The 19,816-nt window shown below is 44.9% G+C and overlaps 6 protein-coding genes across 6 annotated transcripts; 3 read left to right on the top strand and 3 right to left on the bottom strand.

The window, feature by feature from the left end:
* Positions 1-438: 438 nt before the first annotated feature.
* BYT42DRAFT_599611 (acetyl-coenzyme A synthetase) lies at positions 439-2,876 on the bottom strand. Its single transcript, XM_051570987.1, has 3 exons — positions 2,633-2,876; positions 1,112-2,540; positions 439-1,048 (listed from the first exon to the last, which is right to left on the bottom strand). The coding sequence occupies exons 1-3, from the start codon at positions 2,783-2,785 to the stop codon at positions 651-653; spliced, it is 1,980 nt and encodes a 659-aa protein (XP_051420970.1). The 5' UTR covers positions 2,786-2,876; the 3' UTR covers positions 439-650.
* A 2,844-nt stretch (positions 2,877-5,720) lies between these two features.
* On the bottom strand, positions 5,721-6,466 carry BYT42DRAFT_48260 (uncharacterized protein). Its single transcript, XM_051563705.1, has 2 exons — positions 6,381-6,466; positions 5,721-6,298 (listed from the first exon to the last, which is right to left on the bottom strand). The coding sequence occupies exon 2, from the start codon at positions 6,261-6,263 to the stop codon at positions 5,895-5,897; it is 369 nt and encodes a 122-aa protein (XP_051420969.1). The 5' UTR covers positions 6,264-6,298; positions 6,381-6,466; the 3' UTR covers positions 5,721-5,894.
* BYT42DRAFT_578206 (uncharacterized protein) lies at positions 6,318-7,282 on the top strand. The gene is made up of 5 exons (XM_051569263.1): positions 6,318-6,459; positions 6,567-6,625; positions 6,714-6,872; positions 6,953-7,134; positions 7,208-7,282. Exons 1-5 carry the CDS (start codon positions 6,409-6,411, stop codon positions 7,240-7,242), a joined length of 486 nt encoding a protein of 161 aa, XP_051420968.1. The 5' UTR covers positions 6,318-6,408; the 3' UTR covers positions 7,243-7,282.
* A 2,747-nt stretch (positions 7,283-10,029) lies between these two features.
* BYT42DRAFT_578204 (uncharacterized protein) lies at positions 10,030-16,059 on the top strand. Its single transcript, XM_051569262.1, has 4 exons — positions 10,030-10,987; positions 11,089-11,129; positions 11,224-14,325; positions 14,407-16,059. Exons 1-4 carry the CDS (start codon positions 10,326-10,328, stop codon positions 15,684-15,686), a joined length of 5,085 nt encoding a protein of 1,694 aa, XP_051420967.1. The 5' UTR covers positions 10,030-10,325; the 3' UTR covers positions 15,687-16,059.
* A 494-nt stretch (positions 16,060-16,553) lies between these two features.
* On the bottom strand, positions 16,554-19,548 carry BYT42DRAFT_646817 (Afadin and alpha-actinin-binding-domain-containing protein). The gene is made up of 11 exons (XM_051572691.1): positions 19,195-19,548; positions 18,964-19,120; positions 18,812-18,892; positions 18,691-18,755; positions 18,513-18,618; positions 18,276-18,434; positions 18,018-18,188; positions 17,729-17,948; positions 17,555-17,666; positions 17,362-17,497; positions 16,554-17,296 (listed from the first exon to the last, which is right to left on the bottom strand). Exons 1-11 carry the CDS (start codon positions 19,428-19,430, stop codon positions 17,027-17,029), a joined length of 1,713 nt encoding a protein of 570 aa, XP_051420965.1. The 5' UTR covers positions 19,431-19,548; the 3' UTR covers positions 16,554-17,026.
* BYT42DRAFT_464936 (ribosomal protein S28e) lies at positions 16,555-16,746 on the top strand (the record flags this gene model as incomplete). The annotated part of the gene is made up of 1 exon (XM_051563499.1): positions 16,555-16,746. A coding segment is annotated over one exon (192 nt), but the record flags the coding sequence as incomplete, so codon positions are not given.
* Positions 19,549-19,816: the final 268 nt, after the last annotated feature.

Genomic DNA, 19,816 nt, shown 5'->3' with positions numbered 1-19,816 from the left:
CCGAAACTTTTTGCCTTGATTCTCATATAGCTTGACTTTCAGACCCTATGGACGTCCTTTTATTATTGGATTGGAAAAAGGGTACTATGCAGGTCAACGTTACACACCCATAATAATAGCTTGCAAATAATGCCATTGCCTTTTTCTATAATTGGTGGACACATGATGGTGTACATATTACGGGAATAAGACTGATCATCCATATGCGCGCAGAATCGCTTAGGATGAGTAAGTATTTTTTGAAAGTCATCGCCCGTGACTGATCCTCCGCATATCACGGCAAATTTTAAGCCATTGTGGCAATTTTCAAAGATTGCCGCTGCCAAACAGCACACAGGTGATGGCGACAAACCTTTATTGCCATCTTTCAAATGTTGGTCTGTAATTAATCTACGAGCATGGCTTATAGCTGTATATGGTTTATGGACCATTATTTGTGCCGTTAAAGGGATACTATTTTTCTTTATCTGTGTTTTTGCTACAGAATACAGTCTCGCTTTCCATCCTTGTTGCTTTGAACTCATTACATCCATGGTAGCAAGTTTTCCTTTTTTCTTTATTATGAGGTAAAAGCAATACGTCTGTACAAAAATTAAAAATAGTGCTCCGTTGGTGGAGGAAAAAAAAGGTCGGGAATCTTTTCATCTAATTTATAGACGGCAGCGAACCTTGTCGATCAAAACGGGAACCACTGAAGGATCGGCCAAGGTGGAGATGTCACCGAGCTGATCCTGTTCACCATTGACGATCTTGCGAAGAATACGGCGCATGATCTTGCCGGATCGAGTCTTGGGATGATCTTGGATGATGTAGACGCGCTTGGGAGTAGCGAAAGGACCAATGATCTTGCGAACCTGTAAAGTAAGTTCCTTCTCCAAACCTTCCGCCGTTTCAATATGAGGCTTCAGCGACACAAAGGCGTGGATACATTGACCAGTCAAATCGTCATGGCCACCAATCACCGCCGCCTCAGCCACAGCTTGGTGATGCACAAGAGCGGATTCAATTTCGGCCGTGGAAAGACGGTGACCAGACACATTGATCACATCTAATGCAGTCGAAAAATAAGTACACTGTTCTCCTGACTGGCATCATTGGTCTCATCACTTACCATCCACACGTCCACGGACCCAAATATAACCATCTTTATCACGCGAAGCACCATCGCCGGTAAAGTAGAATCCAGGGTAAGGCTTGAGGTAAGTTTCCATGTAGCGGTGATGATTGTTGTACACGGTACGAGCCATGGAAGGCCAAGGCTGACGGATGGCGAGTACACCAGTTTCGTCTGTGGCTACGACTTCCTTGCCCGTGGTGGGATCAAGAATCACAGGCTTGATACCGAAGAAGGGGAACGTTGCCGAACCAGGCTTGGTAGGAGTAGCACCTGCCAGAGGGCTAATGATAATGGAACCCGTTTCGGTCTGCCAGTAGGTATCGACCACCGCACAGCGATTCTGACCCACCTTTTCGTTGTACCAATCCCAAGCCTCCGGATTGATAGGTTCACCCACGGAACCAATCACTCTCAAAGAGGAAAGATCGTATCCTTCGAGCCACTTATCACCCAAACGACGGAGAGCACGGATAGCCGTCGGAGCGGTATAAAACTGGGTGATTCTGTGTTTCTGGATAAGATCCCAGAAGCGCGAAGGGTTAGGGTAGGTAGGGGTGGATTCGAAAAGCACCGTGGTAGCACCGAGAGACAAAGGACCGTACACAATGTAAGTGTGGCCAGTGACCCAGCCAATGTCGGCCATGCATGCGAACACATCATTCTCGTGGTAATCAAAAATATATTTCACGGTGGCGGTGGCGCCCAGCAAGTAACCACCGGTGGTGTGAAGAATACCCTTGGGGGCACCGGTGGAGCCGGAGGTATAAAGCAAGAAAAGAGGATCTTCAGAGTTCATGGGCTCCGGAGGACAGAAGGCTCGGGCCTTGACCATCTCTTCATGCCACCACAAATCGCGATCTTCGACCCAAGGCACAGGGGAACCCGTACGGCGCAACACAAGCACATGCTCAACATGGGTCTGATGGTCGCGCAAAGCGTCGTCGACAATACGTTTGGTAGCAATGTTCTTGCCACCGCGACGGCCTTCGTCGGAGGTGATCACAATACGAGCGGAGCAATCAATGACACGATCACGAAGCGATTCAGCCGAGAAACCAGCAAACACGACGGAATGAACCGCACCGATACGAGCACAAGCCAAGATCGCCACCATGGTTTCCGGCACCATGGGCATGTAAATAGCGACATTGTCTCCTTTGCGCACTCCCAAAGATTTCAAGACGTTGGCCATACGGCACACATCGCGCAGCAATTCGCCGTACGTAATCTTGCGTACTTGATCAGGTTCGTCACCTTCATGGATGATAGCCACTTTATTGGGATTCTTCAACGCGTGACGATCAACGCAGTTATATGAAGCGTTCAATTCTCCCTCCAAAAACCAAGCAACATCGCCTTGTTCAAACGAACCGTGACGAACCGTCGTGAAAGGCTTGGACCAGATCAATAATTCGCGAGCAAGCTAAAATCAACAAAAACATCACCCCGTTGAAAAACTTTGTTGCGCAGTGGTCGTAAAGGAAAGGATTCCTAATAATTGAATTCGTAACTTACGTTGCCAAAGAACTTTTCGGGTTGCTCGACACTTTCTGTCCACATGGCTTTGTATTTCTCCAAGGAATCGACGTGTGGTGTCGGACATTCAGGTGAATTCAGGAGGCGTTCGGGGACAGGATGAGTAGCCACCTGTTCTTGTTCGGTAGTCATGTTGATTTGGAAAAAAAAAAGAAAAGAAAATAAACGGTGAAAGGAGGAGAGGTTAAAGGGAAGGTTTTTTTGGAAGAGTGAGAGGTTGAGTAACAAAAGGAAAAAAAAGTTGAAAGATGACTGTAGCCACCTTTTTATTTATATGTTTTTTCCGTTGGGGAAAGATATCCGGCTTTTTTCTTTCTCAGATGGACTTGGTGGAGCCTAAAATTTTTGCGTATCTCGCCAATGTTCAGCAGCAACTTGATATACCACCTCAGTGCGTCAAATATAAGATCGGAGTTTGCCGCTTTTAATACCTCCAGAAGATGGTCTTTGCCGATCTTTTTCATTCATTCAGATTCACCGGCTACTGATGCAAACAAGCAAAAAGCTGTAAAGTAATGACAGACGCTCGCATCAATGGTATTGCGGCTTGTCAAGTCAGATGGTTTCGCTTGAAACACGATTTTTGGCTTTCTGGGAAACGCCCAATTCAAAACATTCCCATAAACTGCAATGCTGCCGCGGGTGTCTCTTCACTCCAGGAAGGACCCTAATTCATTTCACGGCTGTCAGGTCTTGCTTATATTGTCACCTTATTTGACAGCTGCTGATCCATCCATTTTGACCGCAAAAGCGGTTACTTTTTTACCTTTCTTTACACTCATTTTTTCTTTGAACTTCTTTATCCTTACCCCAGATTCACCGCTGAAAACCTTAAATTCCCCGCCTCGGACGCCTATTGGTTCCAACGAACACAAATCCACCGTTCATCCGGGATCCATCTTATGTCACATGGTCCTTATCTATTACAGATGCGCTTGAGAAATTTTTTTTCTCTCTATCGCTCCTACGCTTTGGCGTCATCGCCGGTTTTCTTTTTTTTTTTTTTTTTTTTTTTTTTTGGTACCCACAGCGACCGATTAAACCATCATCCGTAGTTTGTGTTTCATGATCAATGTTGAGCCTCAGATTGCGCCAATTCACGAGGAACTTATACCTCATTTAGGTGCATTGTATTCCAAAGATGACTGATCGAGCCAAACTTTCTTATCTCTTCTTTTTTGTAAGCAACCCAATCATCCACCACTTGCATTTGGCCAAGCAAAATTTTCTCACAGGATATGAAGAAATTCTTTTGCTTTGCCTCTCCCAAGTTCATTATCCTACTGTCGAAGCAAAAATGACGCATGAACAATACGCTAACCACTCTTCATAAATATACTGGAATAGAATTCGAACAATCATTAGGAACGATTGCGAAATCCTTTCAGGTCAATGTAGCATATGTCAGTGGCATCTTTGATGATCCTTGCAGACTGCACTTCTTTTCTTCCAGTAATTCATGCCGCTTCAGTTTCGATTTGACCACCCGATCAGAGCTGTTTGGTAGGACTGTGCTTCAGCAGTATATGGGAAATGACATCCATAGGGCTATCATGCCCATGTATGCTGTATACACAACGGGCACATGGTGGTCGAGTGCCCTCAAGCGTCATTACACTCACTTGTGATTATCTTCTACCTGGTCATTCGAGCAAAGCTTGTCCAACGGACAATGAGTGAATCGTGTGAAAAAAAAAAAGTTCGTTACAAAGGTCTCATCCCTCACATACAAGGTGAAACTACAATGCGGTTATTTATTTGAAGGGAAGACAATTGATCAAACAGCATACAGATTTGGCGCATATGACTTGCGTTCCAATTACCGGCTGGCCCGCACTAAATAATGCGCTAAAGTCTGTATAGACCGGAAGGATACCATTTGAATTAGGTTATACTGTGCGCCCTATTTTAAGTTCATGGAAAATCGATCATTCATAACCATCTAGAACAGCAGAATTACGTCCACGTCCACGAGTTCCTAAATTCATCCAGTTGCACTCAGGGCAATAGAAGCCGCATGCAGTGTGGGAGCCAGCATCCCATGATGCAGTAGGAAGAAAAAGCAAGACGCAATATTGTGCAAGTCATCCGAAGCTACAATATACAAAAGACTAATCTATCGGAAGTTATCGTAAGCCGGCTGATTCTGTGCATCTGTTTTTGGAGCTTCTATGTGGTGCACCTATATCTGTCCATATAAGCTTTTTCCTGTAAAGTAGTATTTCGCAAAGTGGGAGTCCATTATGTCTACCCGTGGGTTGCGCTATCTAAAGTTTTGATACACCTGATGTTCGATCGTTTCATACGTCCACGTTTCTCCAGTTGACCTGCTTAAATTTCTATCAATCGTACGATCAATCCATTTGATGGAATATGTAAACAGATGCAAACTTTGGGTAGCAGCCAAGCTCAAAGGTGTTATCCTACTAGTCCAAGTGGGGCGCTTCAATCGTCGCATCGAGTGGACATGGAAACTCAGTTTTAGGTCGAAATGATGCACCAGTTCCGCAAATCAACCCAATTCATGCAAAAATACACCATAACGCACAGTGGAAGAGTCGGTCAAATATTTCAAGTATGCTGCTATGAATACTGCTTCGGACATGATCTCAACAAATCATTGGCTGTACCAATTCCATATACTGTATACATCTGTGGCACAGTCGGGACATCTTTCTGTAGACATGCTTAGAATTTCTTGTATCGATCCCCTTCGCGTTTGTCGCCAAAGCAACATGGCACGCTGCAAACGGCAACCGAAATTTATATATGGATGTTTTCGTCATAGCACTAGTGGTTGACTGAAACAAAATCTGACACGTGAAGCAGGACAATGAGGAGGATTTCAGTACCATATAAGAAGTAAGAGAGAGCGTGTTCACTCTGAAAGACATGCCAGTTTACTGTTCAACCATGTTATATACTGCACTTTTCATACATTGCTGCCACTAATGGGCGCACAAGTGAGATGTTGCAAACCTTTATGTTTTGCTTATACCCAAGAGAAGTAAGGCGTTGCCTTGTAATACGCGCCAAGGAGATGGACTATTATTCCCTTTGTTCGAGGCAGAGCTCCGTCCGGTACATTGTAAAACCGTTTTTGATGATTTGGCTGGTCAACCTGGGAGATGTTGTTATCATTGCCTACCCGATGGTCGGTTACGTTTCATCGCAACAACGTAAATGAAAAACTTATACTCGAGATTAAAAAATTATTGGCAGACATAGTGGGCATCCATCTCTAGAGGCTTCTATAACTGATTTTTACAGTATTGAATTGGTCAACGCAACTGCTGAGGGACCAGCCGCGAGAAACAATCCAGACATCAGCTGCAAAACACACAATAAAATAGAGACCATAATACAACAGAAAAAGAAGAAGCAAACAAAGGCCTTTGAACCAAATAATAGACCCCCAAAATATCTGTTGCATGCACAGTGATAATAATGCATAAAGCGAACGAACGTTTGTTCTTGTGAAGTTAAACCCCCGTTCTTGGACGGCTTGACTTGGCTTGGTAAGATAAGAGTGGCTTCCCACTCCACAGTTTTGGAGCGGGAAATGAAAATCGCCCTGCCGCGCTACGTCACCATTTATTATTTTGGCCATTTGTTGCTTTCTGACTACCCACACTTGCACTAGATCTACTCAACACACAAGTAAGCTAATTGCATCCTACGCGATGACAGCCGTTGTCGCGAATTATAAGCAACACAAATGACTCACACAATATTGGTTGTTTACAATCTAGAAAATGTCCTGGAATTCAAAGACGTGGTCTTGGGTCAAGAAGTACTTCTCCGTGGTAAGTTATTGTTTCTTGGCCCATTTCGACTGATATAACCTGATTATTATGTCGAGACAACACAACACGATATTTGATGATGCTCACCACTCAAATATTCTCGATAGAATCCTTTGTCGACGGACGGTATGCCCGTGGTTGGCAAGTTCCGTACTCCTGCTGTTGGGTAAAAATCGTTAACGCAATCTAGGCATGCAGTTGCCAGTGTGGACAATCAGATCGACTAATTGCAATATCTTTTTCTTTATTTACAGTTCTCGTCCCGAAAAGTACAAGTATCCCAAATCCCCTGCTTCCAACGTGAGCGGCAACTATTACTTCCAGCGTGATACTCGTCGAAACTACCCTCGTCTTGCTGTCTACACTCAACAAGATGTCGCCGGCCTCATTGAAGGTGCTTCCGTGAAGTCCAGGTATATATAATAGATCCCAATCGGCCATTGAATCGTGACCATTTTCAAGTTTTTGCTAATATAAGGAGCGCGATATCTAGCCTTCCCCTCCCTCATGCCGATAACCAACCTGTGACGCCCGCCAAGGTCACCGAGGTCAAGCCTTTGGTGGAAGTGTTGAACACCAAGCAATTATACAGCGTCCAGAACCCCGCACCTACTCCCAACTGGGGCCGTAAAGTTGAATGGAAGCTCTCTGAAGACTTTGTGCCTCCTAACAATGGTAATGAAAACAGCGTTGAGTCGTGCTCATCATTTTCATACAGCTAATGGACTTGGCTTTTTTTTTTTCACAGGTTCCTATTTCCCCATGAGAGTTTTCACCGCTTAGTTATATGGAGAAACCGAAATAAACTATCATCATTTTTTAGAGCAATATTCTGGAAAGAGGTTTTTATGCGGAAAGGAAATGTGAAAAAGAATTGGGTGTGATCTATCTTGCCAGCAGATAATTAGGTTATTCAGGTTAAACAGTTTCATATAGGCGACTATGGATACGTGTACATGAACTGAAATCGTAAGATACACGCGATAAAGACAGATAATGACGACTGTTCCCAACAGATCAATGAATTTTCAATGCCTTCCTATTTTATTCTGGGTTGTCTATGCTTGATTTTCAGTGAGAAACTTTCTCGCTCCACTGAATTCCCAGCTTTTATCTACAATGTGAATCCCCCTCGTGACTAAAATTGCCCCACCGCACCAGGTCTGAACGGAACAACGTTGCTTTTTGGGTAAAAAGCTGCATTGGCCATCCTGCATCGACTCGAAGATCCGACAATATGCCTGCACGCTAGACATGACGGGGTTTACGTACCAATGAAACGACGTACCCAACAGTTGGATTTCAAGCCCACAGCAACCTCGTCTTCTTGTCCAGCAACCAGTTCAACTCATGGATGGTATATCATAGAAGAAATTATTGTCATTGACTTTAAGGGTTGAGCCAACGTGACGTCAGATGGATGAATCGAGCTCGATGGGATTTTTTTTGCCAAAAATGGGTGCGGCTGAGCACAGAGGCAGTGGATCGTTTTCTGCTTGTACTCATTGCGATCATTCAGCGTCCAACCGAACAGCATTGTCATTGTTCTCTCGATTCTATTTTTTGTTTTTTTTTCCATTTTCTGCTTTTTTGCCCTTTGTCAGCATTTTTCATCTCTCAATGTATGGCTGACAATCAGTCTTAGACTGGGCCTGCCTTTTTCTGAAGGATCTATAGATCGAATTTTCGGATATTCTAGATGCTTTACGTATCATAAAGACTTTGTATAATGATACGCATGTAAAATTAGGAGTTATAATTATAGCATGATCATGACGTGATCTTGCTGGGACCAAGTAAAAAGGACAATGTAAATCGAAAAGGAAAAATGTCATGGAATAAAACAAACAAAGATCTACGCGTAACACGTATCATGTAAATGAGTTGATAAATAAAAGATCCAGAAGATGTACAGCGTCTCTCATTTGATTATCAACAAGATGTAGATGCATTATAGAGTAGTAAGAAGCTATCTTGTCATGCAAAAGAGAGGGCTGTTTTTTTTTTTCTTTGCTTGATTTTCGAATTCTAGATGGTGTCTTCCAATCACGTTTCGGTCATTCACCCCAAGTTCTGTAGTTGCATGAGAAAAGCAAACTCCTATCAGCCATTCTTTCCCATGGACAGTTAAATTGGCTGAATGGAATTTTAACGTGATATTCTTGAGCCATGGCTTCTTGCTGCGAGAGGCGTTGCAACCACACATACACACCCTTTAAATTCACAATCACCATTTTCATTCCGCTGCTTAATTCTCCTTTGAATCATCTTGCTGCATATCATAGCTCGCGTTTAGTATAGTGTCCGGATAAAAATCAAGTTAAAAACCAGCATGGAACTGAGAATACCGGCCTCACTGCACAGCTTCCGCATGCATAATTCTTTTGTGTAGCTGATCACAAGTAGCGATTATGCTGGGTTGCACGAAGAGCAATTCCATAAAAGGATATATACCAGGTGGCGGTTTGGATCAAGGAAAATCAGAAAAAAAAACTTACTTTTGGGTTTCAACTTCAGCAATAGCAAACCAAATGCACCATACGCCGATACGTCGCAATAGCCGTGCATTCATTCATGTTTAGGGTGTCATTGTACAAACAAAGCTGCACGATCCAGCAGCCGAGCCAAAATCTTGTCATAATTCATTGGGGCATTCACTCATCGCATTGATAGATAATAAGACTTTGATTTTTTTTTTCCGGTAGATGTGTTTGCGCGCACATAGATTTCGGAGGAATCAGAAATTCAAGTAGAATATAGGATGATAAGCTCGTGCCGTGGATGATTCAGGTTTGGATATCTTTAGCTGGTGTCACTATCGAAACATCTTAATGTGAAGCGATGTAATTTTTTTAAAAGACAGTTTTACAAGATTTACAGTATCGAATTTCGATACCGAGTATCCACATTTGGCTGTGTCAAGGCCACCTTTTTTTTTAAGGTTTGTTAATCCTTAAAAGGTGTTTTTTTTTTCTCTTGCCTCATTTGTCAGCGATCGGAATTTCTTTTGGGATCGTGGGTGATTCCCCCAGTTTTGGGTTGGTATTTTCTTAGGCCATGATCCAGGTAAACAAAAAGTCAATGTCAATAAGCACGCTAAATGTAAAAAAGTTTATTTTGTATTTTTCCTACCATGCTTACCATGTTTACCATGGATGAAACTATAATTAGGTGGCCTTATCACCCACTAAGCTATTATTGTGGTAAGATGTAACCCGTCCCTGTGCGTAACATGGGTTAGTCTTGAGTTACGCGTCCGCAGAACGGAGTCACGCATTATCGTGAACGTAATTCCTATTTTTTTCGCCGATTGGACCCATTCACAGTATAATAGTTCATCTTGATAACATGTTCATAAATAAAATCTCGTTCTTGATGAAAGCTAGATCATGCTATAAAACCCATTTACCGTGGTCTTGGAACGATAGTAAAGTGTGAGTATTTCACATGGACGGGCCACAAAGATGACTGGATGGAGTTTCATTTTGTACACCCTCAGGTCTGACGGTGAAGCAGCATATCCATTAACGGAGAACTGGAGATATCTTGATCCAGTTAATGTTGGACCAATGGGTGTCAAAGTAACCGAGGGAAAAAGAATGAGCAGATAGAATATAAGTGTTGCCATTCATTTGCTCAAATGATTCATCTCTTTTTCTCGCGCTCTTTTTTTTTGTTATTATATATCCTCACTTCTCGTGTCGACTGGTGAATTTCCACCTTCACGATCCATCCTTTTTAACACTCATTTGACTGTAATTCTTTATTTACTATTTATATTATTCTTAAGCTATTCCTCTTTATCCATTTTTTTCCCACAGTCTTTTTAATCTAAGCCTACTAAAAAGACATTTCTTGATTTCATAATGGCTGGAAGCATGTCTGATGAGCGTCCGCTCGGTACGCATGCGGCCCAAGACGAGTATTATGCCCAGCACCAGCACGGGTACGACGCTGATAACGATCCGTTTGAAGAATACTCTGAAAAGCCCGCCGCCCCGCCGAGACGACGATTTTATAAAAAAAAGAAATATTGGATTATATGTTCCGTCATCACCGTCATCGTTGTTGTGGTGGTGGTCTTGTTGATCTGTTTTGTCTTCTTCCCCATGATTGCTCAGTCACTCATGAACAAGGCCAATATTCAAGTGAAAGCGGCCAAGATCACCTTCCAGGATCCCAATGCTTTGGCCGCGGCCAACGGTCTCCAATTATTCAAGCGTGACGGCGGCTTGGATCCTCAGTCCTCTTTTTACATGACCATGTCCAGCAAACTCAGCAACACCGGTCCCTTCTCAGCCAGCATTAAATTCCGTAATCCTATTACAGTCGAGTACAACAACACTCAACTCGGTACCATCACCTTGCCTGACACCAAGATTGCCGCCGGTAAAGGCACACTCGATGCTGTTACGCCTTTTATTATTACCGATACCGCCTTTTTTGCCGCATTTTCTCGTGAAATGTTGGCCCGCGAAACTTTCAAGTGGAAGTTGAGAGGAAAACTCGATATTTCTGCAATGACAAGGTAAAAAAAAAAAAACCAGCCGAAAACTGCCATTTTTTTCTGTTTTTTTCATTACCATAAAAGGAATTAATACAACTTTTCTTTTTTGCGCGCTTTATTAGAACCGCCACCGTCGATCTGGAAAAGGAGATTGAGCTTGCGGGTAAGTGATACGAATCATTTCATTTGCGCCACCACAAACAGAACACAAAACAAATAGCGGAATATGTTCTTATATATTTTTCCATCTCCGACAGGCATGAATGGTTTCCCCAAAGTCAAGATCGATTCGTTCAAGTTGCCTGGTGATGATCCGCAGGGCGGCATCCTCATGGAACTCGGTACCGTGTTGACTTCTCCTTCTCCCATTGGAATTGAACTCGGTACCATTAAGCTGGCCATCGGTTATGACGGTGTCAACCTGGGTACCGCCATCGCCGAAGGTGTCAACCTCAGCCAAGGCGACAATCAAATTTTGCTTAAGGGTACGCTGGCTCCTCAGAACGATACCGAATCTCTGCAAAAGGTCGGGCGCTTGTTCTCCAACTACATGTCTGGCAAAATCTCCAATACCACGGCCACCGGTGTTTCCTGCGCGCCCAATGGCCGTGATGCCATTGGTTGGTTGTCCGAAGGTTTCCAGTCTGTCCGATTGAATGTGGCCCTCGGAGCCGAAGAACCATTGAAGATCATCCACGCCGTTAGCATGGGTTACCTGGATTTGGCCTTTGATGCCAACGCTCCGTACGCCCCGGTGGCCACGGCTCCCAACGTGGTGGCGGATTTCTCCATTCCTTTCGGTTTCTCCTTGGCTATCACTGAAGTACAGCAAAACATCACGCTCGGTACCGATGCTGATGGCGACTTTGCCATGATCAGTGCTCCCTACGCTCCCGCAGTCAGTGACCAAAGCACCGGCAAACTCCAATTTGCCATTAGCAACAGCGCCATTGCTGGCTTGCCCGGTAGAGAAGCCGCTTTCAACAACTACATTTACTCCCTGACGGCTTCCGACGCCTATACTTTCAAGGTGGCCGGTAATGCTTCGACCAAGGTTAACACTCCCATTGGTGCTATTGAACTTTCCGGTATTTCGTTTGCGGTGAACAGCACGCTTCACGGTATGCAATTCTTGAAGAGCTCGCCTACCATCATTAACAGCCTTGATGTCATCGGTGGTACGGCCGACGCTTTGCAATTGGGTATCAACGTCACCATCGAAAATCCTTCCGATTTCAACATCTCTACCGGCGATGTCCGTTTGGCCATGCTTTCCCAAGGCGAAGAACTCGGTGGTGTCCTCCTCGGTGGTCTTTCCCTGAAGCGCGGCACCAACGCCGTGGCCGCTACCGGCACTTTCAACCCCAAGGTGTCCGATGTTGGTCAGAATCTTTTGAGCACCTTTGTCATGGGTCAGGACAACCCGGTTTCCATCAGCGGTTTCAATGGCTCCACGGCTGTGGCCTCGTTGAACGGTGCGTTTGCCGACCTCAAGATTGATTCTACCCTTCCTGGTCTCAAGGCACAGTTGATCCAAGGATCCGCTTTGACCGTCTTGCCCGAAACAGTTTCCAATGGTATGGTCCATGTCAAGGTCAGCATTGCCAATCCTTTCTCGGCCACCCTGAAGATTACCTCGGTCAAGTCCGCCGTCACTTATCAAGGCATGCCTCTCGGTAACATTGATCAAGACATCAGCAGCACTCCCATTGAAATCCCTGGCCATGCTACGGTTGAATCGCTTCCTTTGGGTATGCAGATGAACACGGAACCTGCCGCCGTGGCTCTGTTGCTCCGCAAGCTTGCCGTTGAAGCCCAGCTGGATACCACCGCTTTGGATGGTTTGCTCGGCATGGGTGGTTTCCACATCGATGGACAGGCCGATGTTGAGCCTGAGGCTAGCGTGTTTGCCAACTTTAACGTCTCTCAATACGTCATGCAGGCCATGGGTGCCTTGAAGGCTGATCTCCAACTCGACTCTGGTTTGCTCATTGGTGACTACCAGAACAATTTGGTGTTTGGTCAATCCGCCGTTCAGGTCAAGACCGATGATACCGTCACGGCTTTGATTCCTCTTGTTGGCCAACCTATTGTCCAACAAATCGTCGACGGTGCTACGCTCAGCTTTGATACCATTGTGTTGTCTGCTCCTACCAATTCCGGTTTCAAGGTCCAAATGAAGGGTGGCATCGCCAACACGGGTCCCATGGCTGCTCAAATTGGATTCCCTCAACCGTTGACCATTTCTTGGCAAGGCAAGGAAATCGGTAAAGTCACGATGCCCACTGTCCAGGCCCAACCCGATGTTGGTGCTACGATCGATGTGGAAGGTGATTTCACCGTGAGCGATGAAGGTGCCATGGCCGAATTTGCTACTTTTATGATCAACAACGACGAATTTATCTGGGATATCCATTCCGACGCCGTTAGCGTCAATGCGCTTGGTTTTACGTTCAACAATATCAAGATGGAAAAGTTCGTCACTCTTCACGGTGCCCAAGGCTTCAAGAATGCAGTGACCATTGACAAGTTCGATTTGCCCGCTCGTCATCCCGACGGTGGTATTCAGCTTATTGCCGAGACGACGATCAAGAATCCTTCTCAGATTGGTTTCAATTTGAACGGTGTGGCCTTTGCTTCCTACTTTAAGGATGTGTACCTTGGTCCTCTTGCTTCCGATGGTGCAGCCAACTTCCCTCCCCGTGGTGAAGTCAAGATGAAGATGCAAGGTCGTTTGGTTCCTCAAGATTCCGCCGATGGCCTCGCCGCTGTCACCGAAGTTTTTGACAACTTCTTGAACGCTAGCAGTTCCATTATGGCCGTCAAGGGCGTGTCCGGTTCGGGTCCCAATGGCGAAGTGAGCTGGCTTTCCACCGCTTTCAAGACATTGACCATTGAGAATGTCGTACTTCCCGGTCCTGCAGCCAAGCCTGAATTGATTGGCGGTATTACCATGATGGACATGCAGCTTGATTTCACCAAGGAACCTTATGCTCCTCCTGCCAGTTCCACCCGCGTTGAAGCTATCCTCAAGAGTCCTTTCGGTTTCCCTCTTGGTGTCAGCCAGTTGAACATGGATGTGATTGCCACTTATGGCGGCAACAAGGTTGCCAACCTCAAGGTGCCTGACGAAAAGGCCGTGACCAACGATAAGAACGTGGTGACCACGCAGTTCTCGAATGTTCCTTTCAGTGTGTATGAACCGTCGCGTCCTCTGTTTGATGGCTTTGTTCAGTTGTTGACCGCATCTCCTGAAGTGACCTTTGGCCTTGAAGGTGTCGCCAATTCCATCGCTGATACTCCCGTCGGTGCTTTGAAGCTCAACAACATTGCATTCAATGTACCTACCAAACTGGCTGGTAAGATATTTTTTCTTTTTCAGTTTGTTTCATCATCATTGATTCTAGTACGCTGATGTAATTTTTTTTTAATTGTGCTAGGTTTCCTCAACTTTGGTGGCAAGGTCGACATTCTCAGCTTGTCTGTGGTGGGTGGCCAGCCTGAATACGTGGAAATTGATCTCAAGATTGCCTTCTCGAACCCCTCGGCTATCACAATCACTGTGGGTGATTTGACCTTTGACACTATCATGAACGAGTTCCAATCCAGCGTTGGTATTGTCTACCTCAAGGATGTCGTTATCAAGCCTGGTGTGAACACTTTCGACGCCAAGATGCACATGGGTGGCACTGACCTGAAGGCTCTGGCTCAAATGTTGAGCAACTTCTTGACCAACGCACAAGTCCCGTTGACCATCAGTGGTACTCCAAGCTCGACCAAGATTGCTCCCTTGCAAAAGGCCCTGGCCAGTGTCAAGTTGGCTACAACCCTTCAAGGTCTCCCTAACCAACTGGTTGAATCGACTTATGTGTCCACCACCCTCATCAATGCTTTGATGGGCAAGGCTAGCACCTACGTTACTTTGAAGAATCCTTTGGATACTCCATTCACGGTCTACAAGGTTCAGGCTACTATCCGCCATACCGACAATGACGGTCCTTACCAATTGGGTCATATCGATTACACGCTTGACAGTCCTTTGACGGTTCCCGCCAAGAGTTCCATCATGTCCAACAAGTGGCCCGTCAGCCTTGATGCCAGCGCTAGCAAGTTGCTCGGATTGCTGTCTGCCAAGGAAATCGATATTGATATCTCTCAAAACGTTACCGTCGTGGTTGGCAATGGTTTCAAGGGCATTCTTTACTACTACCAGAACGGCGTGAAATCGACTCTCGATACCAAGGGTGGCCTCCCTCCTACAACTTCTTCGGCGTCCGCGGCTCCTTCAACCACCACCACTACTACTACCACTTCGTCTTCTGTCTCCAGCGTGCCTTCCGGAACTCCAACTACTACTCTTCCTCCTACCAAAGATGAGGCTACCAATGAGTCAGGTTCTGAGTCCAAGCCCGCGTCCACTCCTGCTCCTTCTCCTTCTGCGTCGGAATCAAGCGATAACGCAAACAAGCCTGCGGAACCTAGTCCTAAGCCTTCTGGGGATGCTTCATCTAGTTCGCAAGAGTCCAGTTCATCCGCATCGGAAACGCCAGCTCCGGAAAGTAGCAAACCCGAAAATTCCAAGGAAACACCCGAACAAGCCCCTCCAAGCTCGACTGGTTCACCTGTATCCAGTGGCACCGATGCTGGTTTAAAGAATGTCCTGCAACAACTTAACGGAAACAATGAAGAACCTCATTTCATCTGGCCCTTTAAGATCTAGTCGATAATTTAAGCAACTTGTAATTCATGTACTATGTTATTATTTTTTGTTATTTTCTTAGTGCGTTAAATATATTATCTATTCTTGATGAATCCTGATGCATGCTGTAATACTGTCTGAACTCTGAGAATAGAACCCGGCTAACTGCCTTGCAAAATGTGTCTTGCATCCCTGACAAAGAAGCCTTGGGAAAAACATTGTTCAAGATTAAAGCTGTAGCAGAACCAGGCTTTGCGCTCAATAAGAATGGTTGGATTTTGATTATTCATTGTCGTATCAGCGATTCCTTTCTCAATATCTCATACTCTCAGTTTTTCCCATTCTTGCAAGATTTCAGAGTTGTGATACCTGCTGCAGAAAAAGAAGGCGCTTTGGTGCATGCAGTGAACTCACTTTTTTTTGTGTGCTCCACGGCATGGATTGAGAAATTCCGAGCCGGAATAAACGAATGAAACCATCAATATTACAGTCACGGCTCGCAAATCAAAATCGAGGAAACTCCGCCGAGGTGCGAGAGCCGGAAAGGGAAAAGAGGTGCTTAGGCCTAATGAACGATTCCTTCCCTTTCTCAAAGATCCTGTGAATATGGTAAGTTGCAGCTTTTGAGATTGGCATAGGAAGCGCATATAGGTGTCTGGGAGATGGATTAGGGTGGATGATGTGTGATAACGATGGAGATGGATACGCTGGAATGATGGATGGTTAAATATCCATGGTTATCGCTTACCCGGTGCTCCCATGGTTACTTGGGCCATGGTGTACTTGGTGTGATTCCATGTAACTTTTTTTTTCACCATCTGGAGGGAAAGAAATAGATGACAGAGGAAAAAAGACCAAGTCTGATCAACGATATTTGTGAATTCTATAGGACGCTCAAAAGCAGCCCGTCAAACTCGCTAGAGTGATCAAGGTTCTCGGCCGTACTGGCTCCCGTGGTGGTGTCACTCAAGTCCGCGTTGAATTCATGGACGATTCCAACCGTAGCATCATCCGTAACGTCAAGGGTCCCGTCCGCGAAAACGACATCCTCTGTCTCTTGGAATCCGAACGTGAAGCTCGTCGTCTCCGTTAAAAACAACGCAAATAAATTTTGCAGCGCCTGTATTTCAGCGTCATGAGCTTTTTAATTTGTGTACATTTATTCAGCGTCTTCTCGATCATACAAACGAATGAAGACTGGTAATTGAGCATCTCAAAACGGACTGAGGGATGACGAACGTGGGAGAAGGACAAGCTGTGGAAACATTTGTAAACCCATGAGGGGGGGGGGGACGATTATCTGATTTATTATGACGCCATGAGAAAAGAAAAGGAAAAATGGTGGTTGAAATGGATGGGGTTTAAAAGTGGGTGGAGGGAGCATGACCAAGCCAAGATTTAAGTCGTTTATGAGCTCGACCGCTGTCTGCTGGAAGTGCCGAAGTTCGTCGTGATGTTAACAGTGGGCTAAAGTGAGTCCGTCGAACGGACGCAGGTCGTTGTGGGGATGCGGATAAATCTGATGAGGTCGGTGGTTCGGGAGACGGTCGCTCGGGTGAAGATGGCAGACCGGCCAACACTTCTTGCAGTTGTAATTCTCTTTTCATTTCCTTGAAAGCCCATCGTTCTGCCTGCTCCACGGTGATAAATCAAAAACACAGAACTACCAATACATCTTGTATGAGCTAATTCTTACCGACAACTTGGCTCGTTCTTGCCCTAATTTAAGTGCCAACTCTGTTACTTGCTGTCGTTCTTGACGTGCTTCTCTCTGTCGCTTCATCCATTTGGCTTCTTCCTCTTCTTCATCTTCCAAAACCGAGCTCTCCGAACTAATTCAAATTCTTAGTGACATGTTTATGAATTATGCTGTTGGATGGAAAACTCACTCTGATATTTCGAGCCTTGCTGAATAGACAGGAGCGAGAGTGTCAAAAAATCCACCATTGGCATACTTCATGTGAATTTTCGCGGCATCATCCTTTTCTTTTTGAGTGTGTTCTGCTCAATTTTCAATGCATCAGTCATTACGTCAGCTACTACCACTGTCAGAGCAAGCCTACCGAGGACTTCAATCAAATCTTCGATTTGTTGTTCCAGTTCGTGAATGGTCTGATCTTTTTCCATAATATCATCTGCAGTAATCAGTTGTCTGTCTTTCACTTCCCGATCCCATTCCTCCTGCAATCTGTCCAGCAGATCATGTACATGCTGAATGGCTTCTTTCGATCCAAAATTCAACGGTAAACGAAATTTGCCTACTTCTTCTGCCAGATTTTTTTCCTGATTGTTGCAAAACATGCGAGTTTCCCATGAATCACTGGATTCCAAATAAAACGGGGTTCGCCCTACCTCTGACATTTGTGGGAATGTTTCGTCATAATTTTGTATTTGGCGTTCTAATAGTCGTCGTACAGCGGTATAGATTTCGATGAGACATGTTCGGAATTCTTCGCTCTCAGTTCTTGCTTCTCGTTCACGTTCGCTGCTCTTGTTCAGAAGATCACTGTACATAATACGTTGCTGTTGCGTATTGCAAGCAATACAGAGAAAAAGATTAAAAATCATGCAAGCGTTGAGTGATCAGTGGCTTATTGAAATGCTACGTACTTCTACAAGTTCGTCATGACCGTGGATTCGTGCTGTGACGTTGGGCATCGGTTCCTTCATTTCCAAAAGTCCAACGACCACTCGAGATTTCTCATCCATCAATTTAAGCAGTCGTTCTCGTGTCTTTGCGTGTTCTTGTTCGTGCCGTCGCGTTTCATGCTGTGATTAGGAGAGAAATGAATGAGCCCAAGTCGTTGTTGTTGTTTGGATAGATTGAAAAAGAAAAGGGGCAATTACCGCATATTGAGCTTTCATATATTGCATATTATTTTTTGCTTTTGACAGTTCTTCTCGTATATTGCGGCTTTGTTGAATTTCTTTTTTCAATTCTTGGCCGGTTGATCTGAAGATAAAGAGGGCGCGACGGAGTGACTTAATATTCGATACAGACTGTGCCGCATTTAGTGCAACTTACTCGATCTTGGCTTTTAGTTGTATGTTTTCTCGTTCCTTGGCTTGTAGCTGATGATTGCACTTGTCCTATCCAATAGGTAAGCATTATTCCAACACTAACCCTGGCTTGATATGTCCCATACCAATCTCAACTGTAATTGTTCCTGATCTTGCTTTAATCGATCAATGGTATCATGGAGATCCTGTCGTTCGTCCGCACTGTGCTGTCATTCGTAAAGAAAAATCAATATCATGAGCGTCGTCCGCAAGGCTAATGTTGAGTGATCAACTTTACCTTGCCGTCTTGTAGCAGTTGATGCAGACAGTTGATTATTTTACAAGCATCCTCGACCTGATCGCTCTTGAAGACAAGAGGCACTGGATATCCACGAGCAGTGAGGAGCAGATTGATGTAATTGGCTGATGAGGCAAAGTTATCGGTGGTACAAAACCTAATGACATTGACAATTGACAATGAGTGAAATGAATCGGGGTAACAGGGTGAAGAAAAAAGAAAGCCAGGTACGTTGTTGCTGGTATAGGTTCGTCGACATAGTTGTCCGGCTGCTCTGTTGAGGATAAAGGAGGTTCAAAGGTACTTGTAAAACAAAAAGAAGGTAAGTAGTGCAAACGATGAACAATGCATAAGCATTCCACAGTGTACCCTAGATCCGCCAACGTGTCTTGAAGCAAAGTATCCATTGAAACCGTCCAAGACTGGCAAAGCGCGTCCTGCTCCCAAAAAAATTTGACCACAAACATTCTTGTTTAAACCCCGACAACGCCGTGGTGTGCAGGTTCATGCCGTCTGAGCTTATCAGCAAGCGATTGCCAATCTGCAAGCAGACGAGCATCGCAATATACAAGTGACACAGATATGTCATGATAAAGTGGACATAAGATATCCGCTGGTCCCCATTTTGAAATCTGTATTGGCCTAATTCTTCACCCTCATCCTCAGTTCCTACACAGTATAGCTGGCTCGCAAGGTCACACACAGTTCCTCCCTCCAAAGCAAACCTTATTTCCGACATATTTCACTCGTACCACCTGTACACCTTTGCGACATCGACTTTTGTAAGTGTAGATAGTAGATAATGAAGCAGAACAGAGATAAACAAAGGTTGAACGTTGTATCGGTGTAGTAT

This window comes from Radiomyces spectabilis (assembly GCF_025331425.1).
Source record: "Radiomyces spectabilis strain NRRL 2753 chromosome Unknown BYT42scaffold_10, whole genome shotgun sequence".
Taxonomy (NCBI): Eukaryota; Fungi; Mucoromycota; class Mucoromycetes; order Mucorales; family Radiomycetaceae; genus Radiomyces; species Radiomyces spectabilis.
Note: the sequence above shows the minus strand (reverse complement) of the source record. Positions and strands in the feature narration are given on the sequence as shown.